The 19,533-nt window shown below is 46.3% G+C and overlaps 1 protein-coding gene and 1 non-coding gene across 4 annotated transcripts; one reads left to right on the top strand and one right to left on the bottom strand.

Moving 5' to 3' along the window:
* Positions 1-259: 259 nt before the first annotated feature.
* Positions 260-18,985, bottom strand: LOC125133077 (cationic amino acid transporter 3-like). 3 transcript variants are annotated; one of them, XM_047791084.1, is made up of 13 exons: positions 18,904-18,985; positions 5,437-5,833; positions 4,712-4,870; positions 3,251-3,428; positions 2,937-3,049; positions 2,575-2,797; positions 2,263-2,402; positions 2,066-2,168; positions 1,687-1,886; positions 1,323-1,489; positions 942-1,050; positions 626-765; positions 260-427 (listed from the first exon to the last, which is right to left on the bottom strand). In XM_047791084.1, the coding sequence occupies exons 2-12, from the start codon at positions 5,804-5,806 to the stop codon at positions 644-646; spliced, it is 1,884 nt and encodes a 627-aa protein (XP_047647040.1). In that variant the 5' UTR covers positions 5,807-5,833; positions 18,904-18,985; the 3' UTR covers positions 260-427; positions 626-643. The 3 variants fall into 3 exon arrangements, with proteins under 3 accessions (XP_047647040.1, XP_047647039.1, XP_047647041.1); XM_047791083.1 differs by lacking the exon at positions 260-427 and having other exon boundaries at positions 481-765; XM_047791085.1 differs by lacking the exons at positions 260-427; positions 5,437-5,833; positions 18,904-18,985 and adding an exon at positions 4,971-5,036 and having other exon boundaries at positions 481-765.
* Positions 17,681-17,787, top strand: LOC125134737 (U6 spliceosomal RNA). Its single transcript, XR_007136748.1, has one exon. It is a non-coding gene; the product is annotated as a U6 spliceosomal RNA (small nuclear RNA).
* Positions 18,986-19,533: the final 548 nt, after the last annotated feature.

Below are 19,533 nucleotides of genomic sequence, written 5' to 3'. Positions count from 1 at the left end.
AGCAAAAAAGGAAAACAACCCAATTAAATAAATGGGCAGAAGACCTAAATAGACAGTTCTCCAAAGAAGACATAGGGGTTTCCAACAGGCACATGAAAAAATGCTCAACTAATCACCAATTATTAGAGGAATGCAAATCAAAACTACAGGGAGGTACCACCTCAAACCGGTCCGAATGGCCATCATTAATCAATCTACAGGAGTTCCCGGCCGGGCTCAGCAGAAACAAATCTGACTAGCATCCATGAAGACGCACTTCAATCCCAGGCCTCAAGCAGTGAGTTATGGATCTAGTGTTGCCAGGAGCTGCTGTGTAGGTGATAGATGTGGTTTGTATCTCACTTTGCTGTGGCTGTGGTGTAGTTTGGCAGCTACAGCTCCAATTCCACCGCTACCCTGGGAATATCCATATCCCCTAGGTGTGACCCTTGAAAGGAAGAAAGAAAGAAAGAAAGAAAGAAAGAAAGAGAGAAAGAAAAGTTTAGTTAAAAATTATAAAATATTAAAGTGATTTTGTCCCCTGTCAATGAAAACAGGGCTCTAAATGCAACCCACTCACACCCCACAGAGGATCACGGTGTCCCTTGAACAAGAAAACACATGCAGGGTTTGGAGGGAAACACACAGCAGCTACTTCCTGTGGTTAAGAGGATTTAGCACCAGGGGTGTGTTCATGCAGAGTCTGGAAATTGGAGGCTGGTGGCTGTGGATCCCTCTTCTCCTCCAGGCTGTGTCGGATCCCATATCCAAAGTATATGGCAAGTCCTAGCAGGGAAATGAGACCATGAGAAGGAAACTAGGTGCTGTCCCCACTTACAAAGGTCTAAAAGGCTTCCTGTTATAATGTCTGACACAGTTTCTCGGGAGAGGTAATTAGGAATGGGGCTGTGTTGAGTCAGTCAGTCAGTCAAGAGGCTTCCTCATCCCAGAAAGCCACTCACCCATGGCATTCCAGATACCAAACTGGGCCCAGGTCACAGAGGACAGCTGCATCATCAGGTAGACATTCACAAAGATGCTCAGCACTGGGAGCACGGGCAGAGCAGGGACCTGGGGGCAAAGCCAGTGACTCCCTGAACACAGCACCCACAGCTGAGAGGGAGGCCCCTCCCCCACCTGGGCGGGGAGACCCCAGTCCTCCTCAGGCTGTGCATTCAGGGCCCGCTGAGACCGGGGGTTGGGGGAAGCACTGGGTGGGACCAGGGAAGGTCCATTGGCTTGAGCAAGTCCCCCCTTCCCTGGTCCAGCAAAGGAGGCTTCACCTCAAAGCATGCCGACTTCACCCCCTCAGCCTGGACAGCTGGGCACATAAGGTCACCTACCCTGAAGGGAAGAGGAGAGGGGTTCTGGGGCTGCCTCCAAATGATGACGGTGATCCCCACAATGAGCAGCAGCAGCAGCACAGCCCCTGCTGTGAACCCGGGGTCTCCAGAGAACACTTGGCTGGGCCACAGGGCCAGGAGCAGGCTCAGGATGGTCAGCAGGAGAACTGCAAGGGTCAAGGGGGAGGACAGCAGGCTCAACTCCAGAGGCCAAATGGGCCAAGACCTCGGATCATCCCTCCCCCACACTGCCCACCTCAGGAAGGGCCATCACATCTGCAAGACTCCTCAGCTGCCAGCCCAGCCACTCCCTGCCCATCCTGTCCATCTCAGAAGATGACCAAAGAGAAGTCTCCATGCTCACCCAGCAGGAAGGCGCATCCATAGACAATCTGGCCAGATTTCAGAGTGGGGGTGGGGCTGATAGGGTTACACAGACTCTTTAGAGGGTTTGAGGTTCCTGCTTCAGGCATAGATTCCAAAGGACTTGCTCCAACTATAGGCTCCATCTCAATTTCTTCCTCTACCTTCTCCTTCTTGCTGAAGTTCTTGTCTGGCTGGTACCTGAATTAGAGGTATAAAGGTAACATGAACAGCTGTCCCTACTCATCCAGCATCAGACAGCCTAGTCCACTGCTTTCCTGACTCAAGCCCAGCAGGACATTTAGGAAGCAGCATGAGGGGATCATACTATCAACCTCCACAAGTCCAAGACCCCCAGTCAATATGTAGTGGAGTCTCACCTGAGGACCAGGACAGACAAAGTCACGAGGAAGTTAAAAAGCAGGGCCACAATTGACATGAGTTCCACAAGATGAAAGATCTCGAAAAGTACTGCCAGGATCCCTAGAACGAGGGTCGGGGGAGGGAGTGAGAAGCCAGTGGATACATCCAAGCTAAAGAAATTGATCAAAGAAGGGACTGGGTTGTGTTTATGGACCTGAAAGAGTTGCAGAAACCAGGATGGCCACTAGGGAGGTGCCTCTTCGGGCATAGATTTGGCCAAGTCCCCGGAAAAGGAGCCCATCCTCTGCCATTTCTTGAATCAATCGAGACATGGCCAACATGACAACCAGGAGGCTGGAAAAGACAATAATGGGAACACGTGTGAGGATGCAGAGAAGCAGGACAGACCTGCTTTCTGCTCCCTGGTCCCACATGGGGTGAGGTGTCTTTCCCTCTGTCCCTCGATCCCAAGAGAGAGGATGCCTGAGCATCTGACGGTACATGGACAGAAAGCTTTGACACTGACCTGTGAAAAAGAGCACACAGGATGACAACAGCCACAAAGTGTCCAGCAGGAGCCCACCCAACATGATGAAAAGCCTGCGGCAAGGGGTTGTTAGGATGCATCTGGTAGTAGGGCACCATGAGGGTGAGAGCTGCTGAGACACCAGCATAGGCCAAAGAGCAGCTGGAGATGACGATCCCTATGCTCCAAGGGATGGAATGCTGAGGGTTGGGGGTTTCTCTCCCTGCAGGATGGTGGGAGCTTCACGTCAGGAAAACACACAGCTGTGAAATCATTCAATATTCTTCCCTCTCCCACCTCCAAAAGCAGCCTCATCAACTGCCAACCCCATTGCTCAAGGACAGCCCAAATGACCATGTTACCTGTAGTGATAATGGCATTGAGACCAAAGTATGAGTAGAAAGGCATAGCTGCTCCTCGGAGAATCCCTTCAAAGCCAAAGGGCACAAACCCTCCAGAACCCAGAGGGCCCAGGCTGTGGTGAGAGAAAGGATGAGGAAGAGCGTGGGGGAGGCTGTTCAGACATCTCTACCGGACTCCTCCGTTTATGCCCCAAGACCTGGGCTCCAGGACCCCATCTTCTGGATCCATCAGGCCAGGTCTCTTCCGTTCCCACCGTATTCCCAGATCTGCAGCCCCCTCTAAGCAGGACTAGGGGCAAAAGGACCCTCCTGACCTATAGCTGTCAGAGGATCCAGATGTGGCCAGTTTGTAGTCCTGTTCTGTGAGCTGCCAGTTGTGCAGGTCTCCCTTAATGAAGCCAGCAAGGATGATGAAAATGAGGACCAAAACATTGACTCCTTCGGACACTTTTCTAACCAGTTCTGTCACCTGAACTCCCAGAATCAGTAGCCCTGTGGGAAAGACGGAAAGTGTGAAACCTCCAAAATAATTAAATGCACAGAGACAGAAAGGGGACTGGAGGTGGTCAAGGGCTTAGGGTTGGGGACCTGAGGTGGGGTGGGGGATGGACAGTGATGCTCAGTGGGTACAGGGCTGCCTTTGGGGGAGATGAAAAATGTCTGGAAGTAGAGGGAGATGTCGGTTGTGCAACACTGTGAATGTCCTAAGTGGCACGGAATTGTGCACTCCGAGATGGTTCATTTCTTATCGTGGCAATCATCTCACAATATATAGATCTATCAAATAATCATGCTGTATAACATAAACTAAGAGAATGTGGTATGTGAATGATATTTCAATAAAGCTGAGACAAATAGTACATTAGTTCCTCCTCTAAGAATCGTCTTTCTTTAAAAGAATATCCGAAGGAGTTCCCGTCATGGCTCGGTGGTTAACGAATCCGAACTAGGAACCATGAGGCTGCAGGGTCGATCCCTGGCCTCGCTCAGTGGGTTAAGGATCCGGCGTTGCCGCGAGCTGTGGTATGGCTCGCAGATGTGGCTCGGATTCCACGTGGATGTGGCTGTGGAGTAGGCTGGTGGCTACAGCTCCGATTTGTCCCCTAGCCTGGAAATCTCCATATGCCGTGGGAGTGGCCCAAAAAATGGAAAAAAAGAAAATAAATTAATAAATTAAACAAATAAAAGAATATCCCTGGTCTCAATATATAGGAGGAAAGTTGTCTATCAGTTATTCAGAGCTGGGCTGATTTTGTCCCCGGATGGAGGTGTGGCCGTATCTGGAGACATTCTGACTGTCATGTGTCATATGGGGGAACAAGGCCAGGGATGCTGGTCAACATCCAACAGTGATTTTACAGGAGTTCCCACTGTGGCTCAGCAGGTTAAGCACCCACTGTTGCCTCCGGAGGGTGCAGGTTGGATCCCTGACCTCACTCACTGGGTTCAGGATCCGGTGTTGCCTTGAGCTGTGGTGTAGGTCACAGGTGTGCCTTGGATTAAAAGCCTAGCCTGAGAAACTTCCATATGCCACTGGTACAATGTATTAAAAAAGGAAAGAAAAAAGAAAAATGTACTTCGGGGAGCACAGGACAGCCCCTACCCGTGGGCAAACGTCAGTGCTGCAAAGGTGGAAAACAATGGGCTAAGCTCTGCCTTCCTGACCCTTTCTCTCCAGTCCTAATCCTCCGACCATTTGGGGACCCAAGCCCTTCCCACCCCAGCTCCCCCATTCACAGTCCACCTTCCCCAGTTTAGCTCTGACCCCTTCTTACCAGCTATCAGCAGCACCAGCACCAGCGCAACAAAGTCTGGGTATGGGGCCAGGAACAAGGGCATATGCTCAGAGAACGTTCCCTCTAACTTTTGTGAGATGTGGTTCCCGATCAGGCTGTCAAAGGTGTAGCTCCAGGCCCTGGTCAAGTAGGCGGTGGCTGCAGTGGCAGAAGGTAAGATTCATGAAGAGGACAGTAACTGAACTCCTACTAAACACCCTGGCATGGATTTTGGGGACAAAAGAAACAGACAAAATACCCCGTCTCAAAGTTTCTCTTCATGGGCTCAGGGGAACTGAATAGGTGACTAAATGGGCTATGTGATATGTTAGGAGGAGATAGAGGTTATGCAAGAAAAGAACACAGGGAAGTAGGACCAGCAGGACTGGGAGATGAGGGCTGAAATCCCACTCGACTGGTACAGGGAAATCCCAGGAAGACAACAGCTGAGCAAAGCCTTTCAAATGCTGAGGGATGGGCCTGTGGGACGTGCCTCCCTCGCACCCACTCCCTACACTTCCCCCTCCTTCTAGGTTTTGGGTCCAGTCATTTTATGACCACAGGATAGAGCCAAGGAGAATGCAGGGGGAGGGGTTTCTGCTACAACCACCTGACTCCCTCTACAAGGTCAATGACAAAGGGTAGATGAATGAGGGAAGACCCCAGTTCTCTCTCCCAGGTCCCTGGTCTTAAGCCCACAGCATGCCCCGCTCCCGTCATCTCACCAACGCCGAAACGCAGTATGAGGGTCCAGCCAGTGATGAAGGCATACAGTTGTCCCACTGTCGCATAGCTGTAGAGATACGCAGAACCAAAGCGGGGTACCCGAGCCCCCAACTCAGTGAAGCAGAATCCAGACAACAGGTTAAATACGCCAGCCACCATGAGGGAGACGATGATTGCAGGTCCAGTTACATACACGGCCACGGCACCAGCCAGGATGTACACACCAACCCTCAGGGTTCTGTTCACACCAAAGACCACTAGGCTGAAGATGTTTAGATGAGGTGTGGGAATCTCAGACTCGTCCCTGGGCTCCACTGGCTGCCTTCGGACCAGTTTCTCACCAAATTGGCGAACATGCCGACCCAACATCCCAGACAGAGTTGAGGAGGCTCCGCCCTGCAGAGAAAACAAGTCACAAAGTCCCCAAGAATGTCCATCCACACTTGACCCTGGGAGTCTGACTCCACGAAGCAATGGAGTTATGTTAGCAGCGGGTAAAGGGTACGTGGGGCACGTTCTCCATCTCTGAGCTTTGGATTCCTCAAATCTAAGGAAGACTTTCCACATGGTTCAAAGTTACTGGAAGGGCTGCTTGCAAAGAAGGGAGGGGAGAGAATTATGTCTCCCCCAAAATGCACCACTTTACATGTGCACTGTTTGGAGCTGAAGGCAATAAAGACCCAGCAGACACAGGAACAGCTCTTGCCTCTCCCTTAACTGCTCAATAACTTAGACAGACTGGCCCATGCCAGGAAGAGAGCTGTTTCCGGAGATAACCTTTTATCTCAGAAAGACGTCTAAATAAATGGGCAGGTGGGAGGACAAGATGGCGGAGGAGTAGGGGGACACGCTCGCCCTCTCCCACAAACACAACAGAAAAAAGCACATCTACAGAATAAATGACTCGCACAAACAGCAACCAATCGCTGGCAGAGGAACCTAAACTCCAATAACGGCAAGAAGTTCGTGATGTTACTGGGCAGAACGGGAGAAAAGAGGAGAGTGAGAGAAGGTGAATCTGAGTGGGAGCAGGACGGGTGCTCCCGAAAGGGAACTTTGGAGGAGAAAGGGATCCCGCACCCTAGAAAGTCACCTACACGGGGGAAAGATCAAACGAACCGGAGGAATCTCCAGATGCAGAGAAGAGTGTAGCAGTAAGTTGGAGTATGGAGAAGCCGATCAAGAACCGAACGGACCATCTGAACTACGGGCACAGTCACCAAAAATTGAGACGCCTGGGTGGGGGCTGGGCACCGAGACCTCAGCTCCAGAGGTTAGTCCCCAGGAAAGGGCCAGGGGATGGTTGGGTGGGGGCTGGGCACCGAGACCTCGGCTCCAGAGGTTAGTCCCCAGGAAAGGGACGGAGGACGCCTGGATGGGGGCTGGGCACCAAGACCTCGGCTCCAGAGGTTAGTCCCCCAGAACAGGCTGGGGGGGCGGGGCGGAGCAGAAACTGCTTGGGAGGTCTAGAAACCATTTGACGGGGCAGAGACTGCCTGGGAGACTAGAAAACAAAGCTGTCGCAGAGGAAGGGAGCAGTACTCTAGGGGCGGGGAAGTGGAAAGCCGCATCAGAGGGAACCTGGGAAAAGAGCCTGGTCTGCGCCCGTGCTGGGGAGGGGAGAGAAGAAGGGATGGGTCCCCATAGAATACCCCCCACGCCAGAGCAAGCTTATAGGCCCGCTAGCTAGCTGAAAGCTGTGCTTCCCAGTGCATCCCCTCCCCCCACCCCCGCCACCCCCTACGCTCTCGCTGAACCTGGGGCTGCCTGCCATCCAGGAGGGCTGGCCTCAACAATTGCCTGAAGCCTACCACCGCAGGGGCTGTCCCTGCACAGGCCTGCTTGCCCGTTTGGAGGGGCTACACTTCCGCAGAGTAGCACCAAACACCACCAGCCCCCGAGAAAAGGCCTGCAGCCCAGAAAAGCTAGAACAAGCCTAGCCAGGCCGTGAATAGATCTGCCTAATTCTCAGACGGTTTTTCTGAGTCGGGCTGCCCCGGGGAGGAGCCTCTTGGATTTCCAGCGGCCCTGCTACCCGCCCAAGCCCCAGGGGGTGCCAAGCTCTAGAGGATCAGCTGCATAGGACTGCCAGCTCCAGGCAGGACCCCCTGCAGCCCAGAAAAGCTGCAACAAGCTTGGCCGAGCCAGGGAAAAGATCTCAGACGGTCTTTCTGAGTCGGGCTGCCCTGGGGAGGAGCCTCTTGGATTTCCAGTGGCCCTGCTACCCGCCCAAGCCCCCAGGGGGTGCCCCACTCCCACGGAATAGCTGCTCAGCACCACCAGCCCCCTGGAGGAGCCCCTGCAGCCCAGAAAAGCTGCAACAAGCTTGGCCAGACTGTGAAAAGATCTGCCTACATTCGCAGGCCGTCCTTCTGAGTTGGGCTGCCCTAGGGAAGAGCCTCTTAGGTTCTCAGTGACCCAGATAGCTGCTCCAGCCCCCAGGGGGTGCTGCACTCCTGAGGAACAGCTGCCCAACACTGCCAACCCCCTGCAAGAACCCCACAGCCTAAAAACACCAGAGCAAGTTCTGCATGACCAAGTGAAATCTGCTACCATCGTGGTGTGGACCTCCCAGTCCTGTCTGCCCTCAGGAAGTCCTCCTTTGCTTCAGAGAAACACTGTTAGCCCCATCAACACTCCAGAAAAGCCACACTGCCTCAAAAAAGATTGACCAACGGCGCCAGCCCTCAGGAAATATTCCACGGCAGTGACAAGGCAAACACTGCCCGATAACAGGACAGTACAACTCCCTCAGGAGAAAGAAAACAACAAGCAAGATGAAGAAGCTGAGAAACCACCCCCAGTCAAACCAACAGGAGAACTCACCTAAAACAGTCAACAATGAAACAGATCTCTGCAGTCTGACAGACCTGGAGTTCAAAAGAGAAATAGTGAAAACACTGAAGGAATTAAGAGAAGATATGAACAGTAATGCAGACACCCTCAGAAAGGAACTAGAAAATATAAGGAGGAGCCAAGAAAAAGTAGAACATTCATTTGCAGAGATGCAAACTGAACTAAGGGCAGTAAAAACCAGAATGAATAATGCAGAAGAACGAATCAGTGATATGGAAGATAGAATAATGGAAATCACTCAATCCGGTCAACAGACGGAAAACCGAATCAAAAAACTGGAAAGCAATATAAGAGACCTATGGGATAATATAAAGCGGGCCAATCTACACCTAATAGGAATTCCAGAAGGAGTAGAAAAAGATAAGGGAATGGAAAGTATATTTGAAGAAATTATCGCTGGAAACTTCCCAAATCTAAAGGATGCTGGGTTCAAGATACAAGAAGCACAGAGGGCCCCAAACAAACTGAACCCAAATAGACCCACAGCAAGACACATCATAATAAAAATGGCAAAACTTAGTGATAAAGAGAGGATCCTAAAGGCAGCAAGAGAAAAACAGAATGTTACCTACAAGGGAACCCCCATAAGAATATCAGCTGACTTCTCTAAAGAAACACTACAGGCCAGGAGGGAATGGCAAGTGCTAAATAAAGTGCTAAAAGGAAAAAATATGCAACCTAGAATACTCTATCCAGCAAGAATATCATTTAAAATAGAAGGGGAAATAAAAATTTTTCCCAACAAACAAAAACTTAAAGAATACTGCAACACAAAACCCAGGTTAGAGGAAATATTGAAAGGGCTTCTCTAAATCAAAAAGAAAGGAAGGAAAGAGAAGAAAAAAGAAAAGAAAAAAAAAAAGAAGAAGAGGAAGAACTAGGACTGAGGAAACCGCAATCAGAGAGCAGTCACTCAAATAAGCCAGCATACAGATTTAATCATGAACATGCTTCAAACAAAATAAAATTAAGAAGAAAAAAATAAAAAAGAGTTATCAAAACCATAAAATGTGGGCAAGGGATGTTAGGAAGTAAATAACCCTTTTTGTTTGTTTGTTTGTATGTTTCTCTTCTTAATTTTAATATAGTAATGAAGTGTTTGAACCTACAGGACCATCAGGCTAAAACACACAATTATGGGAAGGTGTTAGCATACTTAAAAAACAGGGCAACCACAAGCCAAAAGCAAATATTGCATTCACAAAAAATGAAAAAAAAAAACAACAACACTCACACAGATAATAACATGAGACCATCCAACCAAAAAAAAAAAAAAGAAAGAAAGAAAGAAAGAAAGGAAGAATGGAGAACCATAGAATCAACTGGAACACGAGGTTCAAATGGCAATAAATAATCATCTATCAATTATCACCTTAAATGTCAATGGACTGAACGCCCCAATCAAAAGACACAGAGTGGCTGAGTGGATAAAAAGGCAAAAACCTTCAATATGCTGCCTACAAGAAACTCACCTTAGGACAAAAGATACATATAGATTGAAAGTGAAAGGGTGGGGAAAAATATTTCACGCCAATAGACATGACAGAAAAGCAGGGGTTACAACACTCATATCAGACAAAATAGACTTTAAAACAAAAGACATAAAGAAAGACAAAGAAGGACACTACTTAATGATTAAGGGATCCATCCAAGGAGAGGACGTTACTATCGTCAACATACATCCCCGAAATATAGGAGCACCCAGATACATACAACAAATATTAACAGACATAAAGGGAGATATTGATGAGAATACAATCATAGTAGGAGACCTTAATACCCCCCTCACATCAATGGACAGATCCTCTAGACAGAAAACCAATAAAGCAACAGAGATCCTAAAGGAAACAATAGAAAAGTTAGACTTAATTGATATCTTCAGGACACTACATCCAAAAAAATCAGAACTACACATTCTTCTCAAACGCTCATGGAACATTCTCAAGAATCGACCACATATTGGGACACAAAGCTAATCTCAATAAATTTAGGAGCATAGAAATTATCTCAAGTATCTTCTCTGACCACAATGCCATGAAATTAGAAATCAACCATGGGAAAAGGAAAGAGAAAAAACCTACTACATGGAGACTAAACAACATGCTACTAAAAAACCAATGGGTCAATGAGGAAATCAAGAAGGAAATTAAAAACTACCTTGAGACAATTGATAATGAAGACACAACCGCTCAAAATCACTGCAAAAGCAGTGCTCAGAGGGAAATTTATAGCAATACAGGCCTTTCTCAAAAAAGAAGAAAGATCCCAAATTGACAACTTAACCCTCCACTTAAATGAATTAGAAAAAGAAGAACAAAAAAGTCCTAAAGTCAGCAGAAGGAAGGAAATTATAAAGATCAAAGAAGAAATCAATAAAATAGAGACTCAAAAAACAATAGAGAAAATTAATAAAACCAAGAGCTGGTTCTTTGAAAAGGTAAACAAAATTGACAAACCCCTGGCCAGACTCACTAAAAAGAGGAGAGAAAGAACCCAAATAACCAAAATTATAAAGGAAAAAGGAGAAATCACAACGGATACAGCAGAAATACAAAAAACCATAAGAGAATACTATGAACAACTATACGGCAACAAGTTTGACAATCTGGAAGAAATGGACAATTTTCTAGAATCTTACAGCCTGCCAAAACTGAATCAAGTAGAAACAGACCAACTGAACAGACCGATCACTAGAAATGAAATTGAAGAGGCCATAAAATCACTCCCTACAAATAAAAGTCCAGGACCAGATGGCTTCACAGGTGAATTTTATCAAACATATAAAGAGGAATTGGTGCCCATCCTCCTTAAACTCTTTCAAAAGGTTGAAGAAGAAGGAATACTCCCAAAGACATTCTATGATGCCACCATCACCCTCATTCCAAAACCAGACAGAGATACCACCAAAAAAGAAAACTATCGCCCAATATCATTGATGAATATAGATGCAAAAATTCTCAACAAAATCTTAGCCAACCGAATCCAACAACATACCAAAAAAATTATACACAATGACCAGGTTGGGTTCATCCCAGGTTCACAAGGATGGTTCAACATATGCAAATCAATCAGCATCATAGGCCACATTAACAAAAGAAAAGTCAAAAATCATATGATCATCTCAATAGATGCAGAAAAAGCACTTGAAAAAGTCCAATATCCATTCATGATCAAGACCCTCACCAAAGTGGGTATAGAGGGAACATTCCTGAATATAATCAAAGCCATTTATGATAAACCCACAGCAAATATAATACTCAATGGGGAAAAACTGAAAGCCTTCTCACTCAAATCTGGAACAAGACAGGGATGCCCACTCTCACCACTGCTCTTCAACATAGTTTTGGAAGTCCTAGCCACAGCAATTAGACAAACAAAAGAAATAAAAGGCATCCATATAGGAAGACAAGAGATCAAACTGTCACTGTATGCAGATGACATGATACTATACATAGAAAACCCTAAGGACTCAACCCCAAAACTACTTGAACTGATTCATAAATTCAGCAAAGTAGCAGGATATAAGATTAACATTCAGAAGTCAGTCGCATTTCTGTATATCAGCAAGGAAATATTAGGAAAGGAATACAAAAATACAATACCTTTTAAAATTGCACCTCACAAAATAAAATACCTCGGAATACACCTGACCAAGGAGGTAAAGGACCTATATGCCAAGAACTCTAAAACTTTAATCAAAGAAATCAAAGAAGATGTAAAGAAATGGAAAGATATTCCATGTTCCTGGATTGGGAAAATCAATATTGTAAAAATGGCCATACTACCCAAAGCAATCTACAGATTCAATGCAATCCCTATCAAATTACCCAGGACATTTTTCACACAACTACAACAAACAATCCAAACATTTATATGGAACCACGAAAGACCCAGAATCGCCAAAGCAATCCTGAGAAACAAAAACCAAGCAGGAGGCATAACTCTCCCAGACTTCAAAAAATACTACAAAGCCACAGTCATCAAAACAGTGTGGTACTGGTATCAAAACAGACAGACCGACCAATGGAACAGAATAGAGAATCCGGAAATAAACCCTGACACCTATGGTCAATTAATCTTTGACCAGGGAGGCAAGAACATAAAATGGGAAAAAGAAAGTCTATTCAGCAAGCATTGCTGGGAAACCTGGACAGCTGCATGCAAAGCAATGAAACTAGAACACACCCTCACACCATGCACAAAAATAAACTCCAAATGGCTGAAAGACTTAAATATACAACAGGACACCATCAAACTCCTAGAAGAAAACATAGGCAAAACACTCTCTGACATCAACCTCATGAATATTTTCTCAGGACAGTCTCCCAAAGCAATAGAAATTAGAGCAAAAATAAACCCATGGGACCTCATCAAACTGAAAAGCTTTTGCACAGCAAAGGAAACCCAAAAGAAAACAAAAAGACAACTTACAGAATGGGAGAAAATAGTTTCAAATGATGCAACCGACAAGGGCTTAATCTCCAGAATATATAAGCAACTTATACAACCCAACAGCAAAAAAGCCAATCAATCAATGGAAAAATGGGCAAAAGACCTGAATAGACATTTCTCCAAAGAAGATATACAGATGGCCAACAAACACATGAAAAAATGCTCAACATCGCTGATTATAAGAGAAATGCAAATCAAAACTACCATGAGATACCTCCTCACACCAGTCAGAATGGCCATCATTCATAAGTCCACAAATAACAAGTGCTGGAGGGGCTGTGGAGAAAAGGGAACCCTCCTGCACTGTTGGTGGGAATGTAAACTGGTACAGCCACTATGGAGAACAGTTTGGAGACACCTTAGAAATCTATACACAGAACGTCCATATGACCCCGCAATCCTACTCTTGGGCATCTATCCGGACAAAACTCTACTTAAAAGAGACACATGCACCCGCATGTTCATTGCAGCACTATTCACAATAGCCAGGACATGGAAACAACCCAAATGTCCATCGACAGATGATTGGATTCAGAAGATGTGGTATATATACACAACGGAATACTACTCAGCCATAAAAACGAATGGCATAATGCCATTTGCAGCAACATGGATGGAACTAGAGAATCTCATCCTGAGTGAAATGAGCCAGAAAGACAAAGACAAATACCATATTATATCACTTATAACTGGAATCTAATATCCAGCACAAATGAACATCTCCTTAGAAAAGAAAATCATGGACATGGAGAAGAGACTTGTGGCTGCCCGATGGGAGAGGGAGGGAGTGGGAGGGATAGGGAGCTTGGGGTTATCAGACACAACTTAGAATAGATTTACAAGGAGATCCTGCTGAATAGCACTGAGAACGTTGTCTAGATACTCATGTTGCAACAGAAGAAAGGGTGGGGGAAAAATGTAATTGTAATGTATACATGTAAGGATAACCTGACCCCCTTGCTGTACAGTGGGAAAATAAAAATAAATAAATAAATAAATGGGTAAACATCTGCTTTCCAAGCATTTCTCCTCCCAGCTTCCTGGGGGCTGTCTGCCTCGCCTGAGAACCCCCAGATGCCTACCCCCTTCTCCTTAAGCTCAGGGTGTGAGCATTTAAGCCTTAGGTGCCTGACTGTCTTTGAGCCTCTGAGTTTCTATGGGCCTCCTGTACCTAACAAACTAAATTTGTTCATCTGCTAAGTAAATGTCATGATCAGACCAGCCAAAGAATCTAGAAAGTCAAGATTCCTGCCCCTTCAGGAGCAAAAGCTTCTAAAACAGTGCCTGGCACACACAGCCACTGCTTAATTCGCCTAAGCTGAGTGGCTAAGAATGATGATTTTAGAACTGAAGTCAACCAGATCTGCTGGTTCCAATTCAGCTCTGCTATGCATTAGCTTGTCTGATTGTGTACAAACTATGTGCCATCTTCGTCCTCCTTTCCACCGTAAAACAAGGGAAATTGTTACCATCCTTATTCTCTCTCTTCCTTCTTATGTGCAAAGTGACTTTTAAGGGGATGGGTGATCAGAGAACTTAAGACTCCACAGGTTTCTACATCAAGGTTCCTGAAAACGGACCGCTTTCTGTGTCACTGCTTGCAGAGTGACATGGAGTTGGAACTGAGAGTTCAGGCAGAATGACATGGGACAGACACCAGCCCAGCTCAGTCAAGGCATCAAACCACACTGGTCTCCCAACTGCCTGGAGCAACGGGACCCAACTTCGCTCTCAATCAGAAGTGACAGGATTCTGTCTCCTAATCTTTGGGGCACACAATGTCTCCCCACTACCCAGCTCTGAGGGCCAGGCTGACCCATTGAACACAGTCATCTTCAGGAAGCTTCCGCCCATGGATCCTGCAAAGCCCAAGCTCAGCCCATGGGTGAAGAGCAAGCTTTCCAAGAGCCAGGAAATGCTGATTCACATCTTGGCTCCACCCCCACACCTGTGCCTTTGAACACGTCATGTACTGCTCAGCACCCCCGTTTGCCTCTTTTTCAAATGCTTCTGACCAATCTCGTGCACTGTTAGGATGAGTGGAAAAGGAGCAGCTTCTGTGGAGAAAAGACGGGGGTTCCTCCAAAAACTAAAAATGCTTTCCCATATAATCCAACACTCCCCCTCTGGGGATACCCTCCAATAACGGAAAAGATGGTCTCAGAGAGCTGTGGACACCCCTGTTCACAGCAGCATTAGTCACAAATGCTGAAACACGGAAGCAACTCAGATGTCCTTCCATAAAGGAAAGGAGAAAGACAGTGGGATAGCCACTGAGATCAGGAACAAGACAAGGATGTCCGCTCTCGCCACTACTCTTCAACATAGTTCTGGAAGTCCTAGCCACAGCAATCAGAGAAGTAAAAGAAATAAAAGGAATCCAAATTCGAAAGAAATCCAAAAAACTATCACTATTTGCAGATGACATGATACTATACCTAGAGAATCCCAAAAACTCTACCAGAAAACTGTTAGAGCTCATCCATGAATCTGGCAAGGTCACAGGATACAAAATTAATCCACAGAAATCGACGGCATTTCTATACACTAACAATGAAAGAGCAGAAAAAGAAATTAGGGAAGCAATCCCATTACCATCACATCCAAAAGAATAAAATACCTAGGAGACAAAAGACCTATACTCTGAAAACTATAAGCCACTGATGAAAGAAATCAAAGATGATGCAAATAGATGGAAAGGTATACCATGCTCTTGGTTTGGAACAGTTAATATTAGCAAAATGACTATACTATCTAAGGCAGTCTACAGATTCTATGCAATCCCTATCAAAGTACCAAGGACATCTTTCACAGAACTCAAACAAAATATTTTAAAGTTTCTTTGGAAGCACAAAAGACCCAGAAGAGCCAAAGACATCCTGAGAAAGAAAAATGGGGCTGGAGGAATCAGGCTCCCAGACTTTAGGGTATACTAAAAAGAAACAATCATCAAAACCGCATGGTACTGGCACAAAGACAGACATAGAGATCAGTGCAACAGGATAGAAAGCCCAGAATTCAACCCACGCACCTACAGCCAACTCATCTAGGATAAAGGAGGCAAGGATATACAATGGAGAAAGGACAGCTTGTTCAATAAGTGCTGCTGGGAAAACTGGACAGCCATGTGGAAAAGAATGAGATTAGAACACTCCCTAACACCATCCACAAACATAAACTCCAAATGGATTAAAGACCTAGATATAAGACCACACACTATAAAACTCTTAGAGGAAAACATAGGCCAAAAACTCTCCCACATAAACGACAGCAACATCTTCTCAGATCCACCTCTTATTAGAGTATCGACAATAAAAACTAAAATAAACAAATGGGACATAATCAAACTTCAAAGTTTCTACACAGCAAAGGAAACCCTAAACAAAACAAAAAGACAACCCACAGAATGGGAGAATATGTCTGCAAATGAATCAACTGACAAGGGATTCATCTCCAAAATTTATAAACACCTTCTGTAGCTCCATACCAAAACAACAAACAAGCCTATCAAAAAATGGGCAGAAGAGCTAAACAGACAGTTCTCCAAAGAAGACATACAGATGGCCAAAAAACATATGCAAAGGTGTTCAACATCACTCATTATTAGAGAAATGCAAATCAAAACCACGATGAGGTACCACCTTACACCAGCCAGAATGGCCATCATCCAAAAGTCGACAAACAATAAGGGCTGGAGAGGGTGTGGAGAGAAAGGAACCCTAGTACACTGGTGGTGGCATTGTAAATGGGTGTAACCACTGTGGAAAGCGGTATGGAGATTCCTCAGAAAACTAAACAGAGAACGACCATTTGATCCAGCAATCCCACTCCTGGGCATCTGTCCAGAGAAAACCAGGACTCGCAAAGACACATGTACTCTGTTCACTGCAGCACTATTTGCAATAGCCAAGACATGGAAACAACCTAAGTGTCCATTGACAGAGGAGTGGATCAAGAAGATGTGGTACATATACACAGTGAAATATTACTCAGCCATTAAAAGGAATGAAATACCAGCATTTTTTGCAACATGGAAGGACCTAGAAACTATCATGCTAAATGAAGTCAGCCACACAATGAGATACCAACATCAAATGATTTCACTGACATGTGGAATCTGAAAAAAGGACAAACTGAACTCCTTTGCAGAACAGATGCTGACTCACAGACATTGAAAAACATATGGTCCCCAGAGGAGACAGTTTAGGGGGTGGAGGGATGTGCTTGGGTTGTGGGATGGAAATCCTGTGAAATTGGATTGTGATGATCATTATACAACTACAGATGTGGTATATTCATTTGAGTAATAAAAAAAATTTTTTTTAAAGACACTGGGATAGTAGTCAGCCTTCAAAAGACAGCATTTCTTGTTTTCTTTTTTCTTTTTTTTTTACTTTTTGGGGCTGCACCCTCAGCAATGGAGGGTCCCAGGCTCGGGGTGGAATCAGAGCTGCAGCCACAAGCCTACACCACAGCCACAGCAACAGGGATCCAAGCCACGTGCGTGACCTACACCAAAGCTCATGGCAACACCTGATCCTTAACCCACCAAGCAAAGCCAGGGACTGAACCCGAATCCTCATGGATCCTACTCAGGTTCATTAACCACTGGGCCATGAAGGGAACACAAAGACAGCAATATCTGACCTGTGCTACAACCTGGAGGAAGCTTGAGGACATTGTGCCAGGTGACAGGAGCCCTTCACCAAAAGACAAATACTCTGTATTTCCACCGCCATGAAGTACCCAAAGGAGTCAGATCCTTAGAGACACAAAGTCAAACGGAGCTGGGTGAGGGGACAATGAGAAGCCCTTGTCCAATGGGGACACGGTTTCAGGTTTACAGCATGAAAAGCGTCTGGAGATTGGCTGCTCAGCAAATATGTAAACGTACGTCAACTTAGTGACCTGCACACTTAAAACTGCTTAGCATGGGTGCCTGCCTCAGCAGCACCTCTGCTAAAACTGGAATCTTGCAAAGAAGATTAGCATGGCCCCTGTGCCAGGATGACACACAAAGTCATGAAGCATTCCATGCTCTTATACCTGAACCACTTTGCTGTATAGCAGAAATGATCAAAACACTGAAAATCAGCTATCATCGGGGGTTCCCAGTTGAGGTGCAGGGGAAACGAATCTGACTAACATCCATGAGGATGCGGGCTCCATCCCTGGCCTCAGCCTCGCCCAGTGGGTTAGTGATCTGGCATTGCTGTGAGCTTGGATCCCACGCTGCTGTGGCTGTGGTGTAGGCTGGCAGCTGTAGCTCTGATTTGACCCCTAGCTGGGGGAACTTCCATATGCGGCGGATGTGGCACTAGAAAGCAAAAGAAAAAATGAAAGAAAGAAAAGAAGGAAGGAAATCACCTATACTTCCATAAAACTTGAAAAATTTTAAATAGTTAAATAGATTTTGTTGTGTATTTTATCACCAATTTTAAAATTGCCACTGCCAATGATAAACAATAGAGCCAGCTTCACAGAGTTACTGGCTGTAACAAACCCCCCAAGGGAATTTAATATAAATCACCACACAGTCATCCTTCACGGATACCAAATCCAGGATGCTGCCAAGTCCCTCACGTCATCCTTGTATCTGCAGACACAGTGCAACAGATAGTAGACAGGAGCCTGAAGTCAGTGGTCCCCAGGTCATACACCTTACATAAGGGCAATTTTTCCTGTTGTCGGAACACAAACCTAAACACTAGTCTTAGAGCCTCTGGACATGGATGTAATCTCCCCACCCCCACCTCTTACCACACAAACCCTTACACCTGCCAGCTCCTGCTTTCCTGTGCAGAATGGGTCCTTCCACCCTCGGGCTGAGCCAGGCTGACCCAGCTGCACCCTGGGATGGCAGAGGTCTATTTAGGAAGAGCCAAGGAGTTCCACTGTGGCTAGGCGGCAACGCACCCAACTGGTATCCAGGAGGATGCAGGTTCAGTTCCTGGCCTTGCTCAGTGGGTTTAGGATCTGGCGGTGCTGTGGCTATGGCAAAAGGCTGGTAGTTGCAGTTCAGATTCCACCCCTAGCCTGGGAACGTCCCTATGCCGCAGGTGCGGCCCCAAAGAGACAACAACAACAGCAACAAATATCCAGGAGAAGCTGAACCCAGCACCCAGTCTCCTCCAGAAGAAGGGGATACCAAGACTCACCGGATTCTTGGAGCAGAGCCTGGAACACTGGATTACACGCAGGGAGGCTGAGGTTAAGCTGTGCGGGCCTGGAGCTGACACATCTCCAAAAACGAAAGCAGGAAATTACTGAGCACAAAAGACTAGACTCAATTAACCTTGGGTTGTTGGCATGGGGCTGGGGGTGGGGCTGGGGGTGGGGCTGGGTGAGCAGGATCACCTGCAGTGTTGCAATCAGCCAGTGACTCTTCTGTGGTTACCCTCAGGGCAAGCTTTTTGGGTTTTTTTTTGTTGTTTCTTTATTTGTTTTTCCTTTTAGGCACCTGCAACATATGAAAGTTCCGAGGCTAGGGGGCCGATCGGAGCCAATGCCAAGAAGAGAGCTATTGTCACAGGTCACTTGTTATCTTGGAAAGACTTCACGGAGTGGCAAAGCTTTGCTCCTCCCATCCTCCTGGGTGCTGTCTCCCTCCCCTTTGAACCCCCAGAACCCCACCCCTTCTCCTTAGCTCTGGGTAGCATATAAACCCCAGGTGCCCGACTGCCTTTGAGCCTCAGAGTTTTTATGGGCCTCCTCTAGATACCAGACTACATTCGCCCATCTCTTAGGGAAATGTAATTATTAGACCAGGCAAAGAAAAGTTTTCTGTC

The sequence above is a fragment of the Phacochoerus africanus genome, chromosome 8 (assembly GCF_016906955.1).
Source record: "Phacochoerus africanus isolate WHEZ1 chromosome 8, ROS_Pafr_v1, whole genome shotgun sequence".
Taxonomy (NCBI): domain Eukaryota; kingdom Metazoa; phylum Chordata; class Mammalia; order Artiodactyla; family Suidae; genus Phacochoerus; species Phacochoerus africanus.
This window is presented reverse-complemented; position numbering and strand designations above follow the sequence as displayed.

Coding starts and splice junctions, on each gene's coding strand:
- LOC125133077 (XM_047791084.1), bottom strand. CDS start 5,806: ATGTTGGGTCGGCATGTTCGCCAATTTGGTGAGAAACTGGTCCGAAGG. Junction 2,798..2,936: donor CAATGCCATTATCACTACAG/GTAACATGGTCA, acceptor ACCATCCTGCAG/GGAGAGAAACCCCCAACCCT. Junction 2,403..2,574: donor CTGTGTGCTCTTTTTCACAG/GTCAGTGTCAAA, acceptor TGTCTTTTCCAG/CCTCCTGGTTGTCATGTTGG.